General features: G+C 36.6%; 1 protein-coding gene across 10 annotated transcripts in view; it reads left to right on the top strand.

The window, feature by feature from the left end:
* KDM4C (lysine demethylase 4C) overlaps window positions 1–21,631 on the top strand; it is a 419,337-nt gene that overhangs the window by 299,835 nt on the left and 97,871 nt on the right. For all 10 annotated transcript variants that reach the window (XM_048223474.2, XM_048223476.2, XM_048223479.2 and 7 more), the window contains 2 exons: window positions 2,301–2,356; window positions 4,548–4,656. In XM_048223474.2, coding sequence (XP_048079431.2) covers window positions 2,301–2,356; window positions 4,548–4,656 — 165 coding nt within the window. The remainder of the gene's footprint in view (window positions 1–2,300; window positions 2,357–4,547; window positions 4,657–21,631) is intronic.

The raw sequence follows: 21,631 nt of genomic DNA on the forward strand, positions 1-21,631 counted from the left end.
GCATGAGCTAGAAAAGGATGATTAATGCCCCTGATAGGAAACAGTGGGGAAGTACAAGCTTGAGAAGGAGACATGAGTTCATTTTTGCATGTGTGTTTGAGATGTCTGTTGAGTGTCAGTCAAACATATCAGGAAATTAATGTTTGAATCACTCCCCGGCCTTTGGAGAGTCAGGGAAGTGGATCAGATGCCCAGCAAGCAGGTGTGGATAGAGAAGCGAATGGAGCCTCGTATAAAAACTACAGTGTTCAAGGAGTGTGAAAGAGATGCCTGTGAAAGGAAGTGGAGGATCAAAAAGAGGTGGAGAAGGACAGTGAAGAGGCATGACAGATCATAGGAGCCACAGGTAGAAGCCGTCAGGCATGATCAGCAATGTTGAATGCCACTTACAGGTCAGGTGAACCAAAGACTTGGAATTATCCATTAGATTTTGTGACATGGAGGTCACTGGTAATCCCAGAAAAAAGCAGTTTCATATTGTGGCAAGTGGAGTCTTCTCAGCCTCACTTAAAACTTGAGTCTGTGTATTCTATTTGAGAGGACCGCTCCCTCCCGTTGTGGTGTCCGCAACACGTGTACCTTTTAATGATCCTCTGCAGGTGCTTTCAAGCACCTTCCATGCTGCTTTGCTGTATTTAACTCTGCTAGCTTGTGCCTTTAGGCTTCTTCTCAGTACTAGTTCCATTAATCAGGCATCTAAAGCTCTTAGAGTCTGAGCTCCTCACCATCCGCAGCTCTCCTTTGCTGCATTCTCACTTTGATACTGACAGCAATGAAAATATTTTACCTCATGTTTTATTTTCAGCTTCTATCTCTCTGTGGAAAGTGTGCTAAATTACTGGGAAAATACTTAAAATCGGTAATGTTTTATAAGTAAATTGTTCTTGAATAATTTGGATATTATTGAATAACTTGAAATACTGAATTTCTCATTTTTAATGTTTGGGCTGAATTTTTACTTCCATTGTGTGCTTCATCAAAACTATTATGGAAGGGCCTCTAGAATCTGGCTGTTATAGAGAAAAGCCATCGAGTTATCTCCTCGAGCTGTTTTTAATGGATTCAGATCTATATACATATACAGGGCAGCTTTTGCTACTCTAACTTTTAATAACAACCCAGGAAATTTCAAATAGATGTGCAGAGAGTTTCCAGACACATAAAACCATTGAACATTTCTGGTTGTTTGCTTTTTGTGTGCCTGTTAGGAGTTACACAGGCATATTGATTCTCCTCTGTTGTTTTGGTGTTGCTCTCCTCCGAAAAATTAAAGCTATAGAGTTTTTGACACTCCATTATTAATAATAGATAAGTTAAAGGGATTCTCCCTAAAGTTAGGCAAAACTTCAGTTAAAGAAAGTCACCTTGGAGAACCGATAAAGAAATTTTATGTATATAGCTTGGTGAGGGAAAAACCCCCAAATAACCTATAGTTATTTTAAAAAATTTATTAATGCAATAAATTGGGAGGACATCTATTAATGCTTGAGGATGAAAATAAAATAAAATGACTTAGGTATTTAATTTAAAAATTCTAGGTCAGCAAAAGGCATCGCATTACTCTCTGGTCCTGTTTTCTCATGGACTTTTCATAGGACTGTAGTGAGAAATATAAACAAAGTCTGTATTTGTGGTAAAGGGAGTCAATCATCTTGGAGTGAAACAGTCTGTGTCAATCTAAGACATAAAAGTGCCCCAAATATAAATTTATTTGGGGAGAAGAAAGGAAAACATTTCATGGTGCTTTTTTCTGGGGGTGGATAGCCTGGGTTTATCAGTACAGTTTTTCCAACACCATTTGCCCACCCACAGAAAGACCCAAATGATATTTTTATGAAAAGAGTATCTTTCAAAAAGAGTTTCCTGCTAATCCTTATTGCAGAATGAAGCCTGCCAATACTCTATTTTGTAGTTATCCTGTGTACACAAATGGATTCCCAGAGTACAAGAAGACTCAGTCATATGTGTATTCTCTGTTCTAGAATTCTAGTAAATACTCTCCAGGCTACCTGGTGCTCTGTGTCACAGCTCTCCCCCAGAGATGGCAAGTGAACACGATACCAGGGTAATAATGATTCCCTATAGAATATATGTATCAAGAATATTTTTGTGTGTACTCTCACTTTCCCTCCCTTCTTTTTCCTTTCCTTTCTTGAACTGCTCAGAGATAGGCCTTCATGAAATTCCTGATGGTTTTAATTTTAAAATAAAAAATTAGAACTTATGGGAATATTTAGATAAATAGTAATGATGTCTGTTAAATGAGTCTCATAATTGTGTGGTATTTTTTTTTCTCCTAGGAGTGCTGTCTTTGCAATTTGAGAGGGGGTGCTCTTAAAGAAACAAAGAACAATAAGTAAGTAATGTGTTAATTGTGTTCAGTTTTATTGTTTCCTTCTCTCTAGAGTGTTGAACCTCAGGGTGGACAGTTTGCTGTCTTACCTCTCATTATTGGACACATTGTTCCAAAGCTTTTGTTGTCCAGATCTGAGGTTGGGATTCTGTGCATGACTTCAGAGACTGTTACTGACAGCACGTTCACCTCTGCTGGTTGAAGGTGGTCTAAGCCTTGCTTCTGTCCGTGTCTTTGACACCCATGAAGAATAACCCCACTTTTACTAATGGCAGTTTTAAAGTGAAGGCAGCCCATATCATGTAGGTGCCACTGGAATCCTGGTGTTTAATGTGATGAATCCTATTAGTCTAATAAAAACAGTGTGCCTGAAAACAGTGAAATCTGTTACCTTCAGATAAATAAAATCAATCATAGTCATAACATTAAAACAAAACAATTTACTTTGAAAACTAGCAAATTGACAAGAAAGTATATGTACTAAAATAGAAACATAGGAAGGAAAAACATTGATTTTAAGATCTAAAGGGGACGGTTGGAGAATATGAAGAGAATCTTGAGAGTCAGAAATGAACATAAAAGAAAAGTAATCTGGTTTTTAATGTGGTTGTTGAAATATATTTTTGCATAAATTTTATTTTCATGACCCAATTTTAGTATTTAAAATGAGACCAGAGCATATTAAAGATCCCTTTGGAAATAGGAAAATGTAGAAATGATAGAGGCAGAGGTGGTATTAAAGGGCCAAATCCAGCCCCGAGATATGTTTTAGTTGACTGACACACCATTTTATAAATTTGATGCAAATTTAAAAAGTTGAGAGATTTTGTACAAAAATCCATATTTTTATCTGTACTTGAAGAATAATTGTGCGTCTCTCTATGTCAATAACATGTTGGGATGAGGACCTGGCCTAAATGGGACAGATGATCCCCAGATTACCATGATTTACCAATATATTTGCTTACCTCCTGCCTGGCCCTGCGGCCATTGGAGTTGGGACCCATGGTATATAATGTAATGATCGAATTAACATAACTATGTGCATGTGCACATGTTTCAGATGGCTTACAAGGAAGAGTGAAGGCGTTTATCATTCCTGTGTTGGTAAAGTTTAGTCTAATAGACTTATTTTTGCTTAACTTTAGGTCTTCCTCTTTTAGTGTCAGTTAATGTGATTGGCACTTATACCAAAAAGTGTTGCTAGGACAGGATATTGTACAGGTCATGCAGACTATGAGCTACTTTAGGTGATTCCTGTATAGACAGAGGTGGTAAGAACTTCTCTTCCTATCCTTGGTCTAGGACAGAAAGGAACAGTGTTTACTACAGGATTATAGTATTCATTAGATTTGAAAGAATGCCCTGATGGGGTTGACACTTGTCCTCTCTTCCTGTGGTCTTTAAAGGCAGGATGGAGTCTTATGTTGTTTGAGCGACATGCTCTTTGACTTAAAAATAGGTTGATGGATATGATAATTCCTTCAAGATGTCTTTAAACCTTTAGAGTCTTTATATTTACTTGGGGCATGACATTTATGAGAAACTAAATAGTGTTAATGGGGATGTCATTTTTCTGGGATAATTCAGAATTTGAAAGGAGGTATTTGGCTTTAAGTAGGAAAGGAGAGAACCAACTAAATTTCATTCCTCCTTATCTCTGGGTTCTTTTGGTTATAGTAGGATTGCAATGAGCAACAATTTAAAGACTTAATCAGTGTTAATTCTTTTAGAAGACTTTACTATTCTAGTTTTTGTGACACTTATATTATGTAAAAAGATTATATGCCATATCCAATTCATACCTTTTATTAATTGAACTAATCTTTTGCCACATATTAATTAGCTTAATTATATTAAACACCTGTTATATTTTAGTACCAAATGAAATAGCAAACCTACATTTCAGTATTTTGCAGAGCCAGTGTAGAAAAATACCGTATATTGATAGGATTGAGTCTTTGGTCTTCACCCCATTCTTCATGGTGCAGTGGTGGGCAGGTGTGGTACAGAATCTATCCAGGTACACCCAAGAGTTTTAAAATTCAGAGTCTGTTTGTGACGGATTTAGGCTTTTGGTTTTCTTTCTTGTCTGTGTATTTACTCTCTGTGAGAATTGCCACCGCCTAGCTGAAGTATACAGTATCTAAGTTTAGGGAACTTTTTCTCATATTTCATGTCTCCTTTCCTGTAGGTGGGCCCATGTCATGTGTGCCGTTGCGGTCCCAGAAGTTCGATTCACTAATGTCCCAGAGAGGACACAGATAGACGTAGGCAGAATACCTTTACAGAGGTTAAAATTGGTGAGTGGCAAAGCCTCGTTTTTACCTCATGAATTAGTGTTAATTTGAAGTTCTATTTCTTTTAAAATCACATTCTCAAGATAATTTTTCTCTCACCTTCCTTTCATTATTCTACCCTTTTTTCCCTTTAGCCTACGTTTACTTATCTGTACATATTCTTTTCATATTTTATTGTAAGTATGATATAACCTTCCTCAGTTCTGTTTGAAATGAGGCAAAGGAATACTCCTTTTTCTGGATTAGTGTGAATTTTCAAACCATGGTTTGTTAGTAATATACTTGAATTATCTATCTATACTTAAATTGTTTAGTTGTTCTCTCTGGCCTCTCTTTGGTTGGTCTTGACTTAGCAAATTCACCTAACCTGATTCCATCATCTCTTCACTAAGAGATTTGTAGAGAAATAGAAAAACTTTTATTATTACCAAGGGATTTTTTTCATTTACAAATAGATACAAGTCATTTAATTTGCCAAACTCTTTGGCTGATTATCTTCTGACTGGTTTAGAAACTTTCATAAAAATCTTCCTACTGGTTCTCTTTGTTAAGAATATTTTTCATTCCAAGGATAGGCCTTTCAGTCCTCAACACTGAAGTTCTGTTAAAGTGTGAGCCAAGAAAGCATTAGTTTAGGCCCTTAAATTTCATATTTAATGATAATTTTCTCTAATGTTCCATTGCGTGATTTTAAAATACTGGAGTGTGTTTTACATGTGGACTTAATTCCCTAGAATTTCTTCAGAACTTGTTATTTTTAACTTGAGGTCTTTCCACTATAGAATATTTTGGGCACTGTAGCAATAACTTTCTACCCAACTATTAACTTGTTACCAGTGTCTTTCCCATCAGGGAGCTGGGCATATTGTCTCTGGACCTCTGTCACAGGCACTTAGAATCTACAGTCTTTCATTCTCAGAAAAGGGCAATCGTACACTGTTGTTTTCCATTATAGCTGCATCAAGAATTTTACATTGCTAGAAAATACATGGTACTTTACAGACCTGATGATTGTCATTGGCAGGTTTGAGTGGTAGCACCAGGATGCCCAGGATATGGTAATGGAAATTTTGTGAATGAAATGGGTCATGTAAATGACCCTTTAAAGCTCACAGTAATTCAGAAGAGAGTAAAAAGTTCTTTAGCTCCTGGACTTCATAGGAAAGTTTGAAATCTTGTATCTTGGTCACCAGTTAAAAAAAACCACATACCAATGAGAAACAAACAAAAAACATTTGCAAGAATTAGGTCTATGAGATAGGATATTTTAAAAATGTTGAGTTCATCACATGTTGAAGAATTTAATGTTTAGTATGACAAATATTAACAAATGTCGTACATTTTAATTTTTTTCTAATTTACAAGTAGTATGTATTTCCAATATTTCCAGCACTGCATTTAACAATCATCTTTGGTTCTCTTTCCTGAAAGATGACTTCTGTTACCAGTTTAATGCTCTGATGCTTTCCTTTAAGGACTTATATCCTGGCTAACTAGTACATGAATGCTGATTTACTGTTACACCAGTCCCAGAGGGGTTTAAGGGAACAGCACGGAAGCACAACAGGCGATCATTTCCATGCCGTTCAGAAAGTTGTACTTAGAAATCTGACATCTACAGCGGCAAAGCTTACTGTTTTCTTCTCAGTGCTATGCCTCACCTTGACTGTGTATGTCACATGCTCTTTACAGAATGTTTACATCCTCAAACAACTGATACCTTGAAAAGCATAGGTTTTGACTGAATTTAAGATCACCTGAAGTCTACTTCTAATGAGCTGTTTATTGACATATTTGGGTGAAATTAGCAGGCTATAGATCAGATTTTCTGATTAATAGTTTTATATGCATGGAGAGTTTCTTGGTATTAAGTGGTACTTATCAAAATCCTCACAGTGGTTAAGTGGGAAAATACAAGAAGAAACTTCATTTTTTGGGGAAATAAATCACTCAAAAATTCTGTTACACTTTGAAAGTGGGCAACAACCAAAATTCTAGATGACTTTTTTACCAAGAATTGTCAAGAAGGCACCATCACTGTGGTGAATCTCCCATCGCATAGCGTCTGTGCACCAGTCTCACCAGTCTTTCTCACTTAGTGATCGGTCTCAGATGGGCTGGCTTTGAACAACAAAATTTACACATGATCACTTCTGTGTGGCATGGCATGCACCCTTCCGGGGAATGGGATGCTCTGCCTTATATGTACAGTCAAGGGTATGCTTTCCTGACATTAGTATTCTTTTAAAGTTTAATCTATTGGTACATGACCAACATTAGATGTCAGTATCAATTTATTTCACCAAACCACTATTACCTTACCTTGCCAGGTACTTACTGTATATTTACAAATAAGACATCGTTCCTGTCTTTTAGCATTTTACAGTCTAGATAGGCTTTCTCAACTTTTGCTCTGTTGACCTTTTAGACAATTTTTTTGTTCTGGGTGATGTCATGTGCATTGTAGATTGCGGCATCCCTCACCAAACAGACAATGCCAGATACCTTTTGGGAGGCACTATCATTCCCATTTGAAAACCTACCCACTGGCCCATAGGGAAGATGTACACATAAAGAGGAAATTTTAACTTTAATCATTTTCAGACAGAATATCTTGGATGAAAGAAGTAAGTTGGAGACTGAGAGAATAGAAATTCTTAATTGTTTTTATTAACAATCCTAGCGAATTTTGGGGGGGGGGAATTGTTTAAATTTATTTGTCGATAAAGTAATGAAATTCAGCAACATATGTGTATATTTACTACTGTATAATTATTATATAACCTGATTATTTTAACATTACTTGTTCTTATAAAAATCGAACAACCTTGAGTAGTAATCAGGTGATGTGTATGTGTGCCCGTGCGCACACACAAAGTAATTTTGAGTAAATATCTATGGAATAAAAGGCAGCAAATTGTTATTATTTCTGCTTTTGACTAAAAATTATTGTGGCTGGAGGGTTTGATAACACGATACCAATGGCATCTGCCTTTTTATGGTTTCCTCTTTAAAAGTTGTGGTGGTAAACTTATGCACAAGTCTTTGTTTGTATAAGGTGCTCCAAAAACCAAGCGTTGACCCATGAAGCAGCAAGGGGAACTCTTGAGCCTCTCCCCATGCCCACTAGGTGGTGCTGCTGTACCAATTTTTCATCCCATTGCCCTTAAATCACCTCCCTAACAAGTGCCTATTCAGAGTCCTGCCCACATTTGTAGAGGTGTGTGTGTGTGTGTGTGTGTGTTTGAGAGCGAGGCAGAGAGATGGAGAGATGGCACTAGGAAAGGGAACGTGCTACCGGCTGTGCATTCAAAGTGCTGAATTCCAGAGGGCAATTTTTTAGTTCAATTTTCATTTAGCTTTATGAAAAGAACAGCTTTCCCTTGGGGCAAGTTAGTGTTTTTCTGTATAAGTACTAAGCAACACTAGTAACAGCTAGTAACTGCAAGAGCTTAAAGAACAGCTGATGGCAAACATAAGTTTAAAATGCCTTCTGACGTATGAAAGCTGTATATTTAAAAAAATGATCATTATTATTAGTCTTTCTTGAACATGGAATACTGGAATTTGTGTAGAGGTATTTGAATGTTTTGGTGATACTATTGTTAGCCTTTTATTTATTCATTGGTTCAACTTGCAGCTTTTGAAGTACCTCTCTGTACAATTATTTGTGTAGGAAGATTTTTTTTGTAAAGGATATAAGATTTGTTTACTTTAGTAGATTTTCCCTCTTATTTGTAATGACCATTTTCTAAAAAGAGGCAGCAAGTGGAAAACAACTGTTTCAGTGCTCATCAGTGGATTATGTTGATCCTAAAATGGTGTGTGCTTTTATGAAGAACCTTTATCTCATCCAGCCACCTTGTTCAGTAAAATCACAGGTGTGGTCTCTGCTCATTAGATAATTAAATGGTCAACAATGATGACACTAGACTGTGTGGTTGATAATTTTTTTAAAAGCCGAACAAAATTTTCCAGTACCTTCTCCACTCTCCAGTGAACATCCGAGCATTGGTGCCTGGTAGGACAAAGGATGAGGAGGATGCTGAAGACATTCCTATCCCCCACTTGATCAGTGGGCTCAGAGATAGCCAGGCGAGGGGTTTGTTTGAAGTCACAGGTGATGGGTATGCCTGAAGACAAAAAAGGAAACAACTAACTCCACGTCATACAGATTTTAGAATTTATGCAATCATTTCCTTTTCTTAATTCCTTCCCTCTTGTTTTCTCTACTAATATGATTGGTTAGCCGCAGTCATAATTGAATCTCTGGAAGAGGAGCAAAATTGTGCAAAGATGAGAATACAAGAAAAGGAAATAGAGATAAAACACACATGAAGTTAGAATGTCTTTTTTTTTTCACGATGGAAAAAATATAGGTAAAAATTATCAGGAAGAAGAGTTAAGGACAGAAATTTAGAGAGGACAAACAATATATTCTTTTTATAGTAGAATCACACAGAAGACAGCAGTATTGTCTGCTGAAATAATCTTCAGTATCAGTGTTATCTTTTGGAAGCAGATCACCAAAAAAAATCTTTAAATTCGATTATAAAATTTAAGGGAAGAACATTTTAAGAACCCAACAAAAGGAGTAAAACAGCATGAAGTTCTGGTATTTGTTACTACTTACCATGAATGTGTATTACATACGTCGATCCCTTCTTGAAGATTAAGTTAACTAAATATCTGTGGAATTGATATGAATAAAACAGCAAGGCAGGTTTGTGGATTCTTAAAAATCTTGGAAAATTGTAGCAGACCTTCGATGCAGTCATTAGTGTAAAATTGTTTTCCTATTTGAAGAGGAAGTTCTCAAATAGAAATGCTGTAAGACTATTTAAATTTTAAATTGCATGTATCAAAGCAAATGATGTTTATCTTGATTGCTGTCATTGCATCAAAACCGTGGTTGTTTGTTGACCACACATCCATCCTTACAGTGGCATAGCACAGTGCCTTTGGTTTCTTTGTCTGTGGAGAGTCCTAAGATTTTTACATTTGAAATCCTATTTTTGCAACCAAATAGAGGGAGAAATGAATTTTGGAATAGCTGAAGTTGCCCCCAGGCCTTCAGTGACCTCCGATGTGTATTTGACGAGTGAACCAAGCACACAGGCACAAGTGTTCTCTGAGTGAAGAACATTATTTTGAAAAAGAATTTACAATGCAGTGATGACTGAGCTACAAGCCTTTCAGTATCTGGCCGAGACCAACTATTCTGCCTAGAAGCCTCTATACACTTTAAAATTTGTACCTGAAGGCAAATAATAGTGAACTTGAAAGCCAGAGATTATAGTTTTGAAAGGTACATCAATTCTGAAAATAGAGTGGTTTCACTGTGGTATTCCAGCTGAAAAGTTGAATGAAGGGGAAAAAAAAATACATCCAGGCTTTCTATTTCTTAGAAAAAAGCACTTGTTCTCTTGCTAACTGGCTTATGTTATCAGATGTATTGAATACTAAAAATAGAATTACTGAGAGAGAGGGATGGGGTCTGCCTCGTGTGCTGTCACCCTCGGCCCTATTTAGTTAATGTTACAGCAACGTTAGAGATCAGCTTCACTTTCTTTCTAGAGGAATCACAGGTGTATTTGACAGAGCCTGTGTTAATGCATTTTGGGAAATGTAAAGACATTATTGATTATCTTTCATCACTTTAAAAGAGAAAAGTAGCATTGTAAAGGCAATCAAAAAACGTCATTAGGTCCCACATTAACACGTGTACTGTTTTATTCACATTTTCAGTTATGTTTAAAGACAAAGAGGAATTCTAAGAAAATACTAAACATTGACCATGATGACTGACTTTATTGTTTAAATGCAGCTGAGGAAAAATTTGCTCTTAATAAAGTGAACCACTGAAGGAGGAATAAGTTATACTACAGATGAAATAATTGTGTAGTGTGTAGGGTCCTATTATTTAATAAATTCAGTATGAAATCTATAATGTCATTAAGACCATTCTTCAGAATTTCAACATACATTGTATCCTCAACTTTGTAAGATTTTTAAATAAGTTTAGTGTAAAAACATGTATATTAGTAGCTGTATAGTACTTAACTGTCAGAATGATTTGCTACAGGGACTAGATCCTACTGCAAGTTGTCAAATTTGTATATTGCTGTAATACCAAACCATAAAATCTTTTGAGTAAAATGGAAAATGTCAGATAGGCATGACTACAGATAATATACTTTCTGAAGGCTGTAGACATCTATAGGAGAAAACGTGTAAATGCATGAAATGTTATCTTGTTACTATGGATTTTCTTTATCTGCTGAGAGAAAACCCTGAGGCAAAAGAAAATTGATTGGAATCTTTAAATTTTTAGTTTTGAACTCATTTTTCCTGGGGACTAATTTTAAACATTATTAGATAAGTAGAATTTCATATAATCCATGATTCAAGAATATTGTAGGAGAGTAATCTTATTTTTTAGCTTGCGTTGCTGAATGGTTCATTTTTTCCCCCTGATTTTGTCTGTGTGAGTAGTGATTACTGACAGATCTTTGAATTGAATTAGTGAGCTGGGGTTGGGGTTCCAGAGATGGGATCACCCCCTTCACTCCAACATTGGGCCAGTTCCAACGAACACATGCCATACTGAGGCAGCTGCTAGATGGCTCTAAACAATCTATAGGGTTTTGCTTGGTCAGTAGTGAATGATAGCAGAGAGATTATAGTTTTTGAAAGGTATAGTCATTATGGTAAGACAGTGGATTCATTTTTATCTGTTGTTCTTTTAATATTTTAGTATTAATTAGGTTGTTTATTCCCTCAAAAGGGCATTCTTAAAAATCCACAAAAATAAGTTATTTAACATATGACTGTGGTGATATATTTTAGGTGTGCTTTCTCAATTTAATGATGTCATTTTCTAACATGAGCTCATATATACAGGTATCAGCACAGTTTAAGCCAGCCACAGTTTGGACCTATTGATTTAAATATGAAAGGGTCTTAGCATTCATCTGTATTACTGTTTGGATCATGTAATTCTAAGTCTCTGTTACATTGAGATTAAGACTGAGTCCAGTGTCCTCCACTTAGGCAAGCTTACCATGCAGACTACTCTCTCTTAACCTCATCTATAAACTGGGGTGGTTGTGAGGATGAGGTAAGAAAGTGAAGGGCCTGGAATACAGTTGTCTTTAAAGTAGGTCATTGCTTATGGCTAATGATTCATAGGTCTCTGTGAGCTGCCTTTTGACCAATCAGGAACAGAGCAGATAAATATTTCTACTCCAGGCGGAGTAGGTTCCTGGTGCTCTTTCATATATTTATTCATTCATTTGTTCAATAAATATTTGTTTAGGGTTGGCTGTGTGGTTTGGTGATAGATTTTATTTCATTTCTATTTTAATAGGTATTACAGAATAATGGAAGTTATTGAACATTAGGCAAGCAATTGCAAAGCAGTATGTAAAGATCTAGTGCAGTAAAAATCTGGAACGCAGTGGAGGACCTTACTAGATTTGAGGTATTAGGGTTGGTAACACAGAGGTGGAGAAAAACTTCCTAGAAGAAGCAATGCCTAATAATGCTTCATGTGAGACCTGAAGATGAGAAGAGCTAGCTGGAGGAGGGGTCAATATGTTTAGTAGCCTGGAAGTGGGAGGAAATTGTGAAGTCTAGGAAATGAAATTTCAGTAGAGCTGGAACATGAAGTATGAAGAGGGAGAGAAGAGTCTTGAGGAGAGAAAGCCTCAGATGAGCTAGAACTGTGCTGTCCAGCATGGTAGCCTCTGGCCACTTATGGCTGTTGAGCACATGCAATGTGGTTGGTTAGTGTTATTGAAGAACTGAATTTAAACAACTTTGGGGCTTTTTTTTGGTTCTCATTCACATCCACACACCTCCCACTGCCTTTCCAGCTGATCCTCCAGAAGTTTAGGCCTAACCACAGATATTGAGCAACAGCATGCAGGTCCTGTGTAACACCTAGCCCTGAAATATGCCTCTGTTGTACAGTGCTCACAATGGTTCTGCTTCTCTAAGTGAACCCTGATTCAAACACCTCCCAATTCATTTCCACTCCTCTTATGTAGCTTGAAGCAGGTGGGTAAAGGACTAATGTTGGCAGGAACTATATTTTCACACTATCCTTTTATTTTAAATTTTATTTAATTTTAAATAAGCTAAATTTAAAAACTGGAGGCAGCATAAACACATGAAACATACTACAGTTTTGGTAGGTGTACATTTCAAACACCCTTGAAAATTTAGTATCATAACTGAGATGTGCTGTAAGTGCAAACACACAGCAAATTTCAAAGACTTAGTATGAAAAAAAGACTGTGAACTATCTCATTAATTTTTATAGTGGTTACATGTCAAAGTGATAATATTTTGGATTTCTTGAGTTAAATGAGATATATTCTTAAAATTAATTTCACCTCATTCTCCCTCCCTCCCTCTTTCTTCCTTTCTTTCTTTCTTTCTTTCTTTCTTTCTTTCTTTCTTTCTTTCTTTCTTTCTTTCTTTCTTTCTTAAGATTTTATTTATTTGCTTGAGAGAGAGAGAGAGAGAGAGATAGCAAGCAAGCACAAGCAGGGGGAGAGGTGGAGGCAGAAAGAGAAGCAGACTCCCCACTGATCAGGAAGCCCGATGCCGGGCTCAATCCCAGGACCTGGAGTTCATGACCTGAGCTGACAGCAGATGCTTAACCATCTGAGCCACCCAGGTGCCCCCTGATTCTTTTTTTGTTATCAAATATACGTAACATAAACTTTTCATTTTAATTATTTTTAGGTGTATAGTTCTGTGGCATTAAATATATTTATATCTCATGCCCCTGTATCTTTAGAACTTTTTCATCTTTTTAAACTAGCCTTACTCATTGAACATTAATTTGCCGTTCTTTCCTCTCTCACCTGTTTTGTAATGTTGCTCCTAAAATATTAAAAATTGCACGTGTGGCTCATATTGTATTTCTAGCGGACGGTGCTATTCTAGAGGATTTTGTACTTAATTCTGAGCACACTGGAGAGCCTTTAATATGTGTTACGAAGTGAAATAGTATGATCATATTCATATTTCAGAAGGGTGTTTTGCTTCTGATGTGGAGAATGTATTCAAGAGAGCAATCAGTACATTACTGGAATGTCAGTAATCAATTGAAAGATGATTTTGGCATGAACCTGGGGATGGAGAGAAGTGAACTAATCAGAAGTAGAGTAAACTAGGTGTGGAGGAAGCTGGGGTTCTGGCATAAGTAGCTTGGGTAGTGGTTACGCTATGCACACTATGCATAGGGCTTATCACCACTGGAAGGAGCACAGAGTTTAGGGGAAAGTACATTTTGCACATACTTAATCTGAGGTCCTTGTAGTTTGTCTGGTGTGGCTCAGGAGAGAGATGTGCCAGACTCCTACTTCTTACGGGTATGTAGCTATTTAACAGCTTGCTCCTGGATTGTTAGGCCTAGAGGCATACAACAGTCAGTGACTATTACTGGACAGTAATTCAGGGGTAGTGAACAAATGTGCTTTGTCTGAATGTGCATTTGGTTCATAATAACATTGTATCTGCCACTCCAAACTCTTGTTTGAAGTGTAATAGTCAAGTAAGATGGTGTCAGCCCCGTAAGTTTCATTTACGTTGTCTCTTAGAGCAAAGAGAAGAAATACATGGAAAATGAAAACAAAAGCTATAGAAATGAGATAGTCTGATTTGCAAAAGATGAGCAAGAAAGAAAGTGTAGTGTTCTCATTAAAAATAAATGTGTCCTGCAACAAGTAGAAACATAGTCTGCTCTGGGATGTTGTTGCCAAGATGTGTGGCCACAATATGAAAAATGATTTGCTGTAAAAATCACATGGGGTTGCTCAAACCCATGAAAAGGTATTCATTTCAGGTTTGCTTTTTGTTATAATTTCAGTTTAATTTTTGTTTAAAATCATCTTTTCACTAATAATTTTTGAGATAGAACTGCCTATAGGATAAAATTTTAAATCGTGATTTTTTCATTCGGAACATAAAATACATTCCATCTTTCTTTAAAAACAAAATATTTTACTTTAAGTAAATGAAAGAAGTAATCAAATAAATTGACCACTTTTCATTATAGGAATAGTGCTTAAGGTTAATTAACACTTAAACATTATTTTCCTGGAGCCATCCGTTGCTCCTAATTGATTTAAAAATTCATCGGTTTTAAAACATTTTTTCTCTATAGACAAAGCAAAAAAATATTGTGAAAACTTTCACTAAATAGCAGATGTTTTTCAGTAAAAAGAATCATGACACTCTGGCAAAAGTATAATTTTAATAGACTAATGAGCTTTCTGACCAGAGCCAAGTGAGCCTCATCTGATTTTTACAGTGATAAATTGACTATGTCAAAATTTGCAATCTAGTCTGGTGAAATATTTTACTATGAAAGTTTAATTCTCATTTCTTATTTATGAAAGCAGGGGTAGTGTCACACTACCTTATAATATGCTGGCCATTTGGTATGATTTATTTCAATGAGTGTCACTTGTTGATGTGTTTAGTGATTGTTGACCTATATTTAATTATAAAACTCTAAGTGGTGTGAAATGTAATAAGTCAGCTGCTGTAGTTAAGAAAACCAAAAAAACAAATCATGATCCACAGATCTATTCAGTTGTCTTTTCTTAGTTTTAATGATGTCACAGCTTTATATTTGACAGCTCTTGATTTGGGAGCAATGGAAGAATAACAGATTTCTTTACTGTTGTGGAAATCTACTTAGAATTCTACTACAAACCATATCTTGAAATGTAATAAAATTGTCTTTTATTACATGATTTGGGAATTCCAGACTGTCATTTTTTCAAGGTTTTGAGGAAAATTGTGGAATAAAGAATTCCTCTTTCATTCATTTATCAATCTTTTAGTCAATAAATACTTATGAAATTGATCATACATATATTTGGTGCTCAATGACAGGGTGCATTAAATGGATAGAGTCATTCCTCTTTTGGGGTTTACATTCTGGAAGGATTTAGATGTAGAACTTCCAAGGATGTGGTTTGTTCTTTGGGTCATTTTGAAAGGCAGAAGAGAAGGGCTAGAGTAGAGCATTGGTCTCAAGCATTTCTCTACAGAGATTGAAATAGGCTTTTCTGTTTTCTAATGTCAGAGTGTTTATCTCATGTAGATAATTTCTAAGAAATAGATTAAAATATTAAAAGTGTACATCTTTCAGATATGAAATTAGTTTGAGATCATTTTAGAAATAATAAACATCTTTATTTTTTTTTTTAAGATTTTATTTATTTATTCGACAGGATAGAGACAGCCAGCGAGAGAGGGAACACAAGCAGGGGGAGTGGGAGAGGAAGAAGCAGGCTCATAGCAGAGGAGCCTGATGTGGGGCCCGATTCCATAACGCCAGGATCACGCCCTGAGCCGAAGGCGGACGCCCAACCGCTGTGTCACCCAGGCGCCCCTAATAAACATCTTTAAAAACATAATTTTAAAATAGTGGTTTATAAGATTTCAAATTAGTCATAGCTCACAACACAATGACATATGAATAATAAAAAATTCATAATAATGAAGTTATTTATTATATGTACTGTTTCAAATAGCACCATGTCTTGGAGTTGTTGTTTTTTAAAGAATTGAGGGATTTTGTTGTTATTTCTTTTATACTGCACAGTAAAAGGCATGAACTCAGTACTGCTGTAGAAATTTGCTTTAGAATTTCTCTAGGAAGAGGCTGTTCAGGAGAATTATCCTTTGGTATTACCCCTTATATTTCTCAAAGCAATTCATAACTATTTTTCAAATAAGAATTTTAGTTGGCAGGTCAGCTTAGAACTAGGAGGGAGATTAATGACCCAAATGTTTTTAGACACAACAAAAAAAAATTTTTTAATACTTCTAACTCTTAAGTACTCTTTCTCTAAGAATCCCTTTTTATAAGGTGAAAACGAAGAAGCCAACAACATAAAAATCACTCCTTTTCCTGGCAGGCCCAGTGGTTAATATATGTGCATTTTCAGGCTTCTCAATTTGACAGGGGCAATCACCATTTAATTTCAAAATTCCATTTATCTTAGTGATAGCCTTAGAACTATTGAGCCTTCTTTTCCTGTCTGTGACAGCATCGCTCCCTCTCTGCTCTTCGCCACACGCTGGTTTGGGGATCCCTGCCCCACGACTGTGGCACATGACAGCACTGTGGTGCACATTCTGCACAGATAAGCATGACAGCCTTTTCACCTCAGCTTGCTGTGCACACACAGGGGAAAGCAAACAAGCAAGCATGATGTGTTCATCCTTAATCACATTCTGTTTCTCTCAGAGACATTTCAAGAAAATGACAGGCCAAGCTCAGAGTTCAGGTTATCAGCCTGAGACACACCAGGTGCAGGGCATCTCCATAGCCAATAAGGCTAAACTGTACCATTTAACTTTGACTTTTTTTATTTAATGTTAGAATTTTAATATATAGATCATGTATGGCTCTTCGTCCTTACTTTAAGGACTTAACTGTTTTAGTTATAAAAGTAATGTGTTTTTCTCATTGAAGCTTAAAAAAAACCAACCTAAGTGTATAGAATGCACAGTGAAGACCATCTTCAGCTCCATGGCACGCCACAGAAGTGGTCATGTTTCCTGTATTGAAGTAAAGATTCTTGGCTTTTTTCTGTGAGGAAAACAGCCTGGAAGGGTACAGCATTTTACCATCCTGTGTTATAATTAAGATTGTGTTTCAATAGCATACATGATAGTCATAGAGAGAGTCCCGAGCGCAGATCCCAACGCAGGGCTTGATCCCACCATCCTGAGATCATGACATGAGCCGAGACCTAGAGTCAGCCGCCCAACTGACTGCGCCACCCAAGCGCCCCAAAATTCCATTTCTTTTAGGTAAATTCCTAGGAATAGGATTGCTGGGCAGGATGGTAAATTGCATGTTTAATTTAATTTGCCAGACTGTTCTCCAACATATATATGTGCTAGTCAAACACATGCGTGTAAACCTGTTAAAGATATTAGTCTTAAAGGTAGTTGTGTTTTTCCTTTTCTGTGGTCTGTGAACCTACCAGTATCCCTAACATTTCACATGCCTTTGCTTATCTCACCCATTTTGAAATTGTTCAGTCAGCATTTTGAAGGTTTTGTTTTGTTTTTTAATAGAATTCAATGACCTGAATTGCACTAAAGGTAGTGTGGACTGGTCCTCCTGAGAATTGGAACACATTTTCTCATACATAAAACATTAAAAATGATTAAGTACCAGTGAAGTTTACAAATGTTTAACTTTTTAAAAGAAACTTTTGATTTTTAAATAATTACAGATGCACAGGAAGTTGTGAAGATGATCTCTTCTTGTGTGTCCTTCTTGCACTGGCCTTCTTTGTAATTACAGTACAGTATCAAAACCAGGGAATCGATATGTGTATATAGTTTTGTGTAGGTTTATCATGCTTATAGCTGTAACTTTATTACCAGGAAATGCAGTTCTCTGGAAATGGTTAAAAGGGAGATCAAACAAAAATATTAGTGGTGTATTGTATTGTGGCTTATAGCATATGTGAAAGTAAAAATAACTCTTGACACTTGATGTAAAACCATATAAAAATTATGCAAAAATTTGATCTTCCACTTCACCAGAGGACAAATGTGGATAGCACCTGAGCATATGACAAGATGCCTAATGTACGTATCCATTAGGTAAAGCAAGTAAAACCACAGTGTGATGCCACTACCTATCTGTGAAATGGTTAAAGTCAATATAACTGACAATACCAAGTGGTGATGCCAGTGTGTAGCAAGTAGAACTCTCTTACATTGCTGGTGGGAATGCAAAATGGCGCAGCCATGCTGGAAAAAAGGCTGGCAAATTAAGCTAAATATGCAATTTACCATGCTGCCCAGGAATCCCACTTCTAGGAATTTACCTAAAAGAAATGAAATTTTGGGGCGCTTGGGTGGCACGTCAGTTGGGCGGCCGACTCTAGGTTTCGGCTCATGTCATGATCTAAGGATGGTGGGATCAAGCTCTGTGTTGGGATCTGTGCTCAGCGCAGAGTCTGCTTGGGATTCTCTCTCCCTCTCCCTCTGCCCTCCTCCTCCCCACCTTCCCATGCTCACTCACTCGGTCTCTCAAAAATAAATAAATCTTTTAAAAAAAGGAAATGAAATTTTATGTTCACACATTTATAGTGGCTTTATTCATAATTACCAAAATCTGGAAACATCCTAATGGCTTTCAACTGGTGAACGAATTAATAAACCATGATAAATCCATACAATGTAACACCACTCAGCACTAAAAAGAAACTACTGGTACCATCAACGTGGATGAATCTTAAATGCAGCATGCTAAGTGAAAGAAACCTGACTCAAAGACTCCATACTGTATAATTCCACTTATATTACATTCTGGCAAAAAAAAAAAAAAAAAAAAAAAAAAAAATCCAAAGCAAAACAAAACAACCCCCCACCACCCACACAACTATAAGGACAGAAAGCAGTGCAAAGACTGTACAGGGGTGGAGTGGTTGACTGCAGAAGGACCCAAGGGAATTTTTTGTTCTGGTAGAACTGTTGTATACCTTAATTGTGGTGGGTGTTTCATGACTGAATTATTTTGTCGAAATTTATAGAAGTGTACTCATGAAGGGTATATTTTACTGCAGTTAATTACATTGTAATTTAAAAGTTATGTGTAAAACTTTGCAAGACCCATGGTGGGTGTTGATGCCATGTGATTTCTGCCCAGTGTTCTGAATGTCAAAATGAAGAAATTCAATGAGCATGGGTAAAAGGTGGGAGTAACCATGACTTTTTTTAAGGTGGCCAAATACCTTGTCATCTAATTAATGATGTGCATGAATGGATGAATGAAATTCCCACTGTCCCTACCTACTGTCCAGAGATACCACAGCCAGGAATAAAAATTATGTATGAAACTTTATTTTTAATATTGCTAGATTGAAGGAGTGCCTGGTTGGCTCAGTTGGAAGAGCATGCAACTCTTGATCTTGGGCTTGTAAGCTCAAACCCCATGTAGGGTGTAGACATTACTTAAAAAATAAAATTAAAAAAAAATACGTGTACTAGATAGACTACAGAAGTGACTAACAAAACCAGTGATAACTCAGTGGTATAAGGAGAAGGAAAATGTGGTGAAGGAAAATAGGAGAGGAAATGAAGGAATGGAGAAGACAGTAGAAAGGGAAAGGTTTGGGGAAGTAAAAAGTAAAGTCCATGACTACTCGCTTCCTACCCCAGACTCAGTGTTTCCTCTCCTTCTTGACAACATTGGACTTTGTGGTTAGAACCTTCTACTCAGAAGGCTTTTTACATAGATTTCCCTCTATTCAGAAAGTTCTCGTCTCAGGTAGTTACTTCCGTAACTAAAATCCTACTGCCAAAGTTATTCCTAAGGTAAGTATTAATCTTAGTTTCCACAGCTTCATCAACATAATCATCTCATTGAGGAGTAAATGAAATCTTTGTTATGTTGGCACATTGGCTGGCAGTGAATTAAGTTTCAGTAACAAACCATCATGAAGTGATGGTGCTGACTCTTATCTAATACATGAGGAATCAGGTTTAAAGTGGTTATGTTATGTAGGTAGAAATCGAAGAGCTGTCCTAAACCTGACCTCCTGACCCAAATCCCATGCTCTGTGCTACTAGGATATATTCACCACTGAGTTAGTTATCTCCTTGATCTTTTCAAAGGCTTGAAACAAGCACTGATGTGCTGAAGTTAATTGTTGCCAGTATTTTCGATGAAAATGATCATCTCAGTTCACGTATATGACCTGGTTTTTGTTTTATTTTGTTTTGTTTTCCATTTCAGAGGACATTAAATGTGCAATAGTATAAAATGATATCTATGTTATATAAGTCCTTGGGAGAAATAGGTTGCAAGACAATTGAGAAAGTGTTCTTAAATTAAGTTTAAAAATATTCTTACATAGTGCTATTAGCCTTGCAGGGCCCGTCAAACTCCAGTTCATTCTTGCCTGGTGTCAGATCTGTTGGAAAGCTTTGACAAACAGTTGGTATGTCAGACAGCGAAAAGCCTCAGAGAGGTGCATAGACACACGTAAATCTATCATCTAAATAAACTCCACTAGTGGCAGGTGTCTCAGAACTCTAACTCACGGTGATGTGGACACATGGGTTTTGTTAACCAGAAACAGCATTTTAACACTGACAGCTTTTAAAAAGACAGTTCTGGACAGGGACTTGCTATCTGAAAAACTGCAAACTAATCCTGCCCTCAAATGAAAAGATTGTACTGGAGTTCACTTTATAGAGAAGAGAGGGATGTCGTTATTGGATTTATTTCCTAGCATCTGAATCTTTTACATATAGAAGCAGTTTTTATATAAGCTGTTCTTAGAACTGAACCAGAATGAAAACTTCGGTTATAGAAAGTTATGTGCAATTAAGATTTGACCACTTTGTTTTTATGCTTTGAAGCCCACATTATTTCCTTTATGTTGAAAACAATGCAGATACTTTTTTCTAAAATTTATTATGTTAGTCACCATACAGTAGATCCTTAGTTTTTGATGTAGGTTCCATTATTCATTGTTTGCATATAACACCCAGTGCTCCATGCCATACGTGCCCTCCTTAATACCCATCACCGGGCTAGCGCATCCTCCCACCCACCTCCCCTCTGAAGCCCTCAGTTTGTTTCCCAGAGTCCATAGTCTCTCATGGTTCATTCCCCCCCTTCTGTTTTCCGCCCACTTCATTCTTCCCTTCCTTCTCCTACCGATCTCCCTGCTATTTCTTATGTTCCATAAATGAGCGAAACCATATGATAATTGTCTTTTTCTGCTTGACTTATTTCACTGAGCATAATCTCCTCCAGTCCCCTCCATGTTGCTAAAAATGCAGATACTTTTAAAGCATTCCAGGTACTGTATTAAATTGAACACGAACATTTCATCTATCCACCCTTTGCAATCTTTATTATTTGTGAGTAACCCTAAAAGGCCAGATCCTTTTAGTTAGTAGTTTTGCT

This window comes from Ursus arctos, unplaced genomic scaffold (assembly GCF_023065955.2).
Source record: "Ursus arctos isolate Adak ecotype North America unplaced genomic scaffold, UrsArc2.0 scaffold_18, whole genome shotgun sequence".
In the NCBI taxonomy this organism is placed as follows: Eukaryota; Metazoa; Chordata; class Mammalia; order Carnivora; family Ursidae; genus Ursus; species Ursus arctos.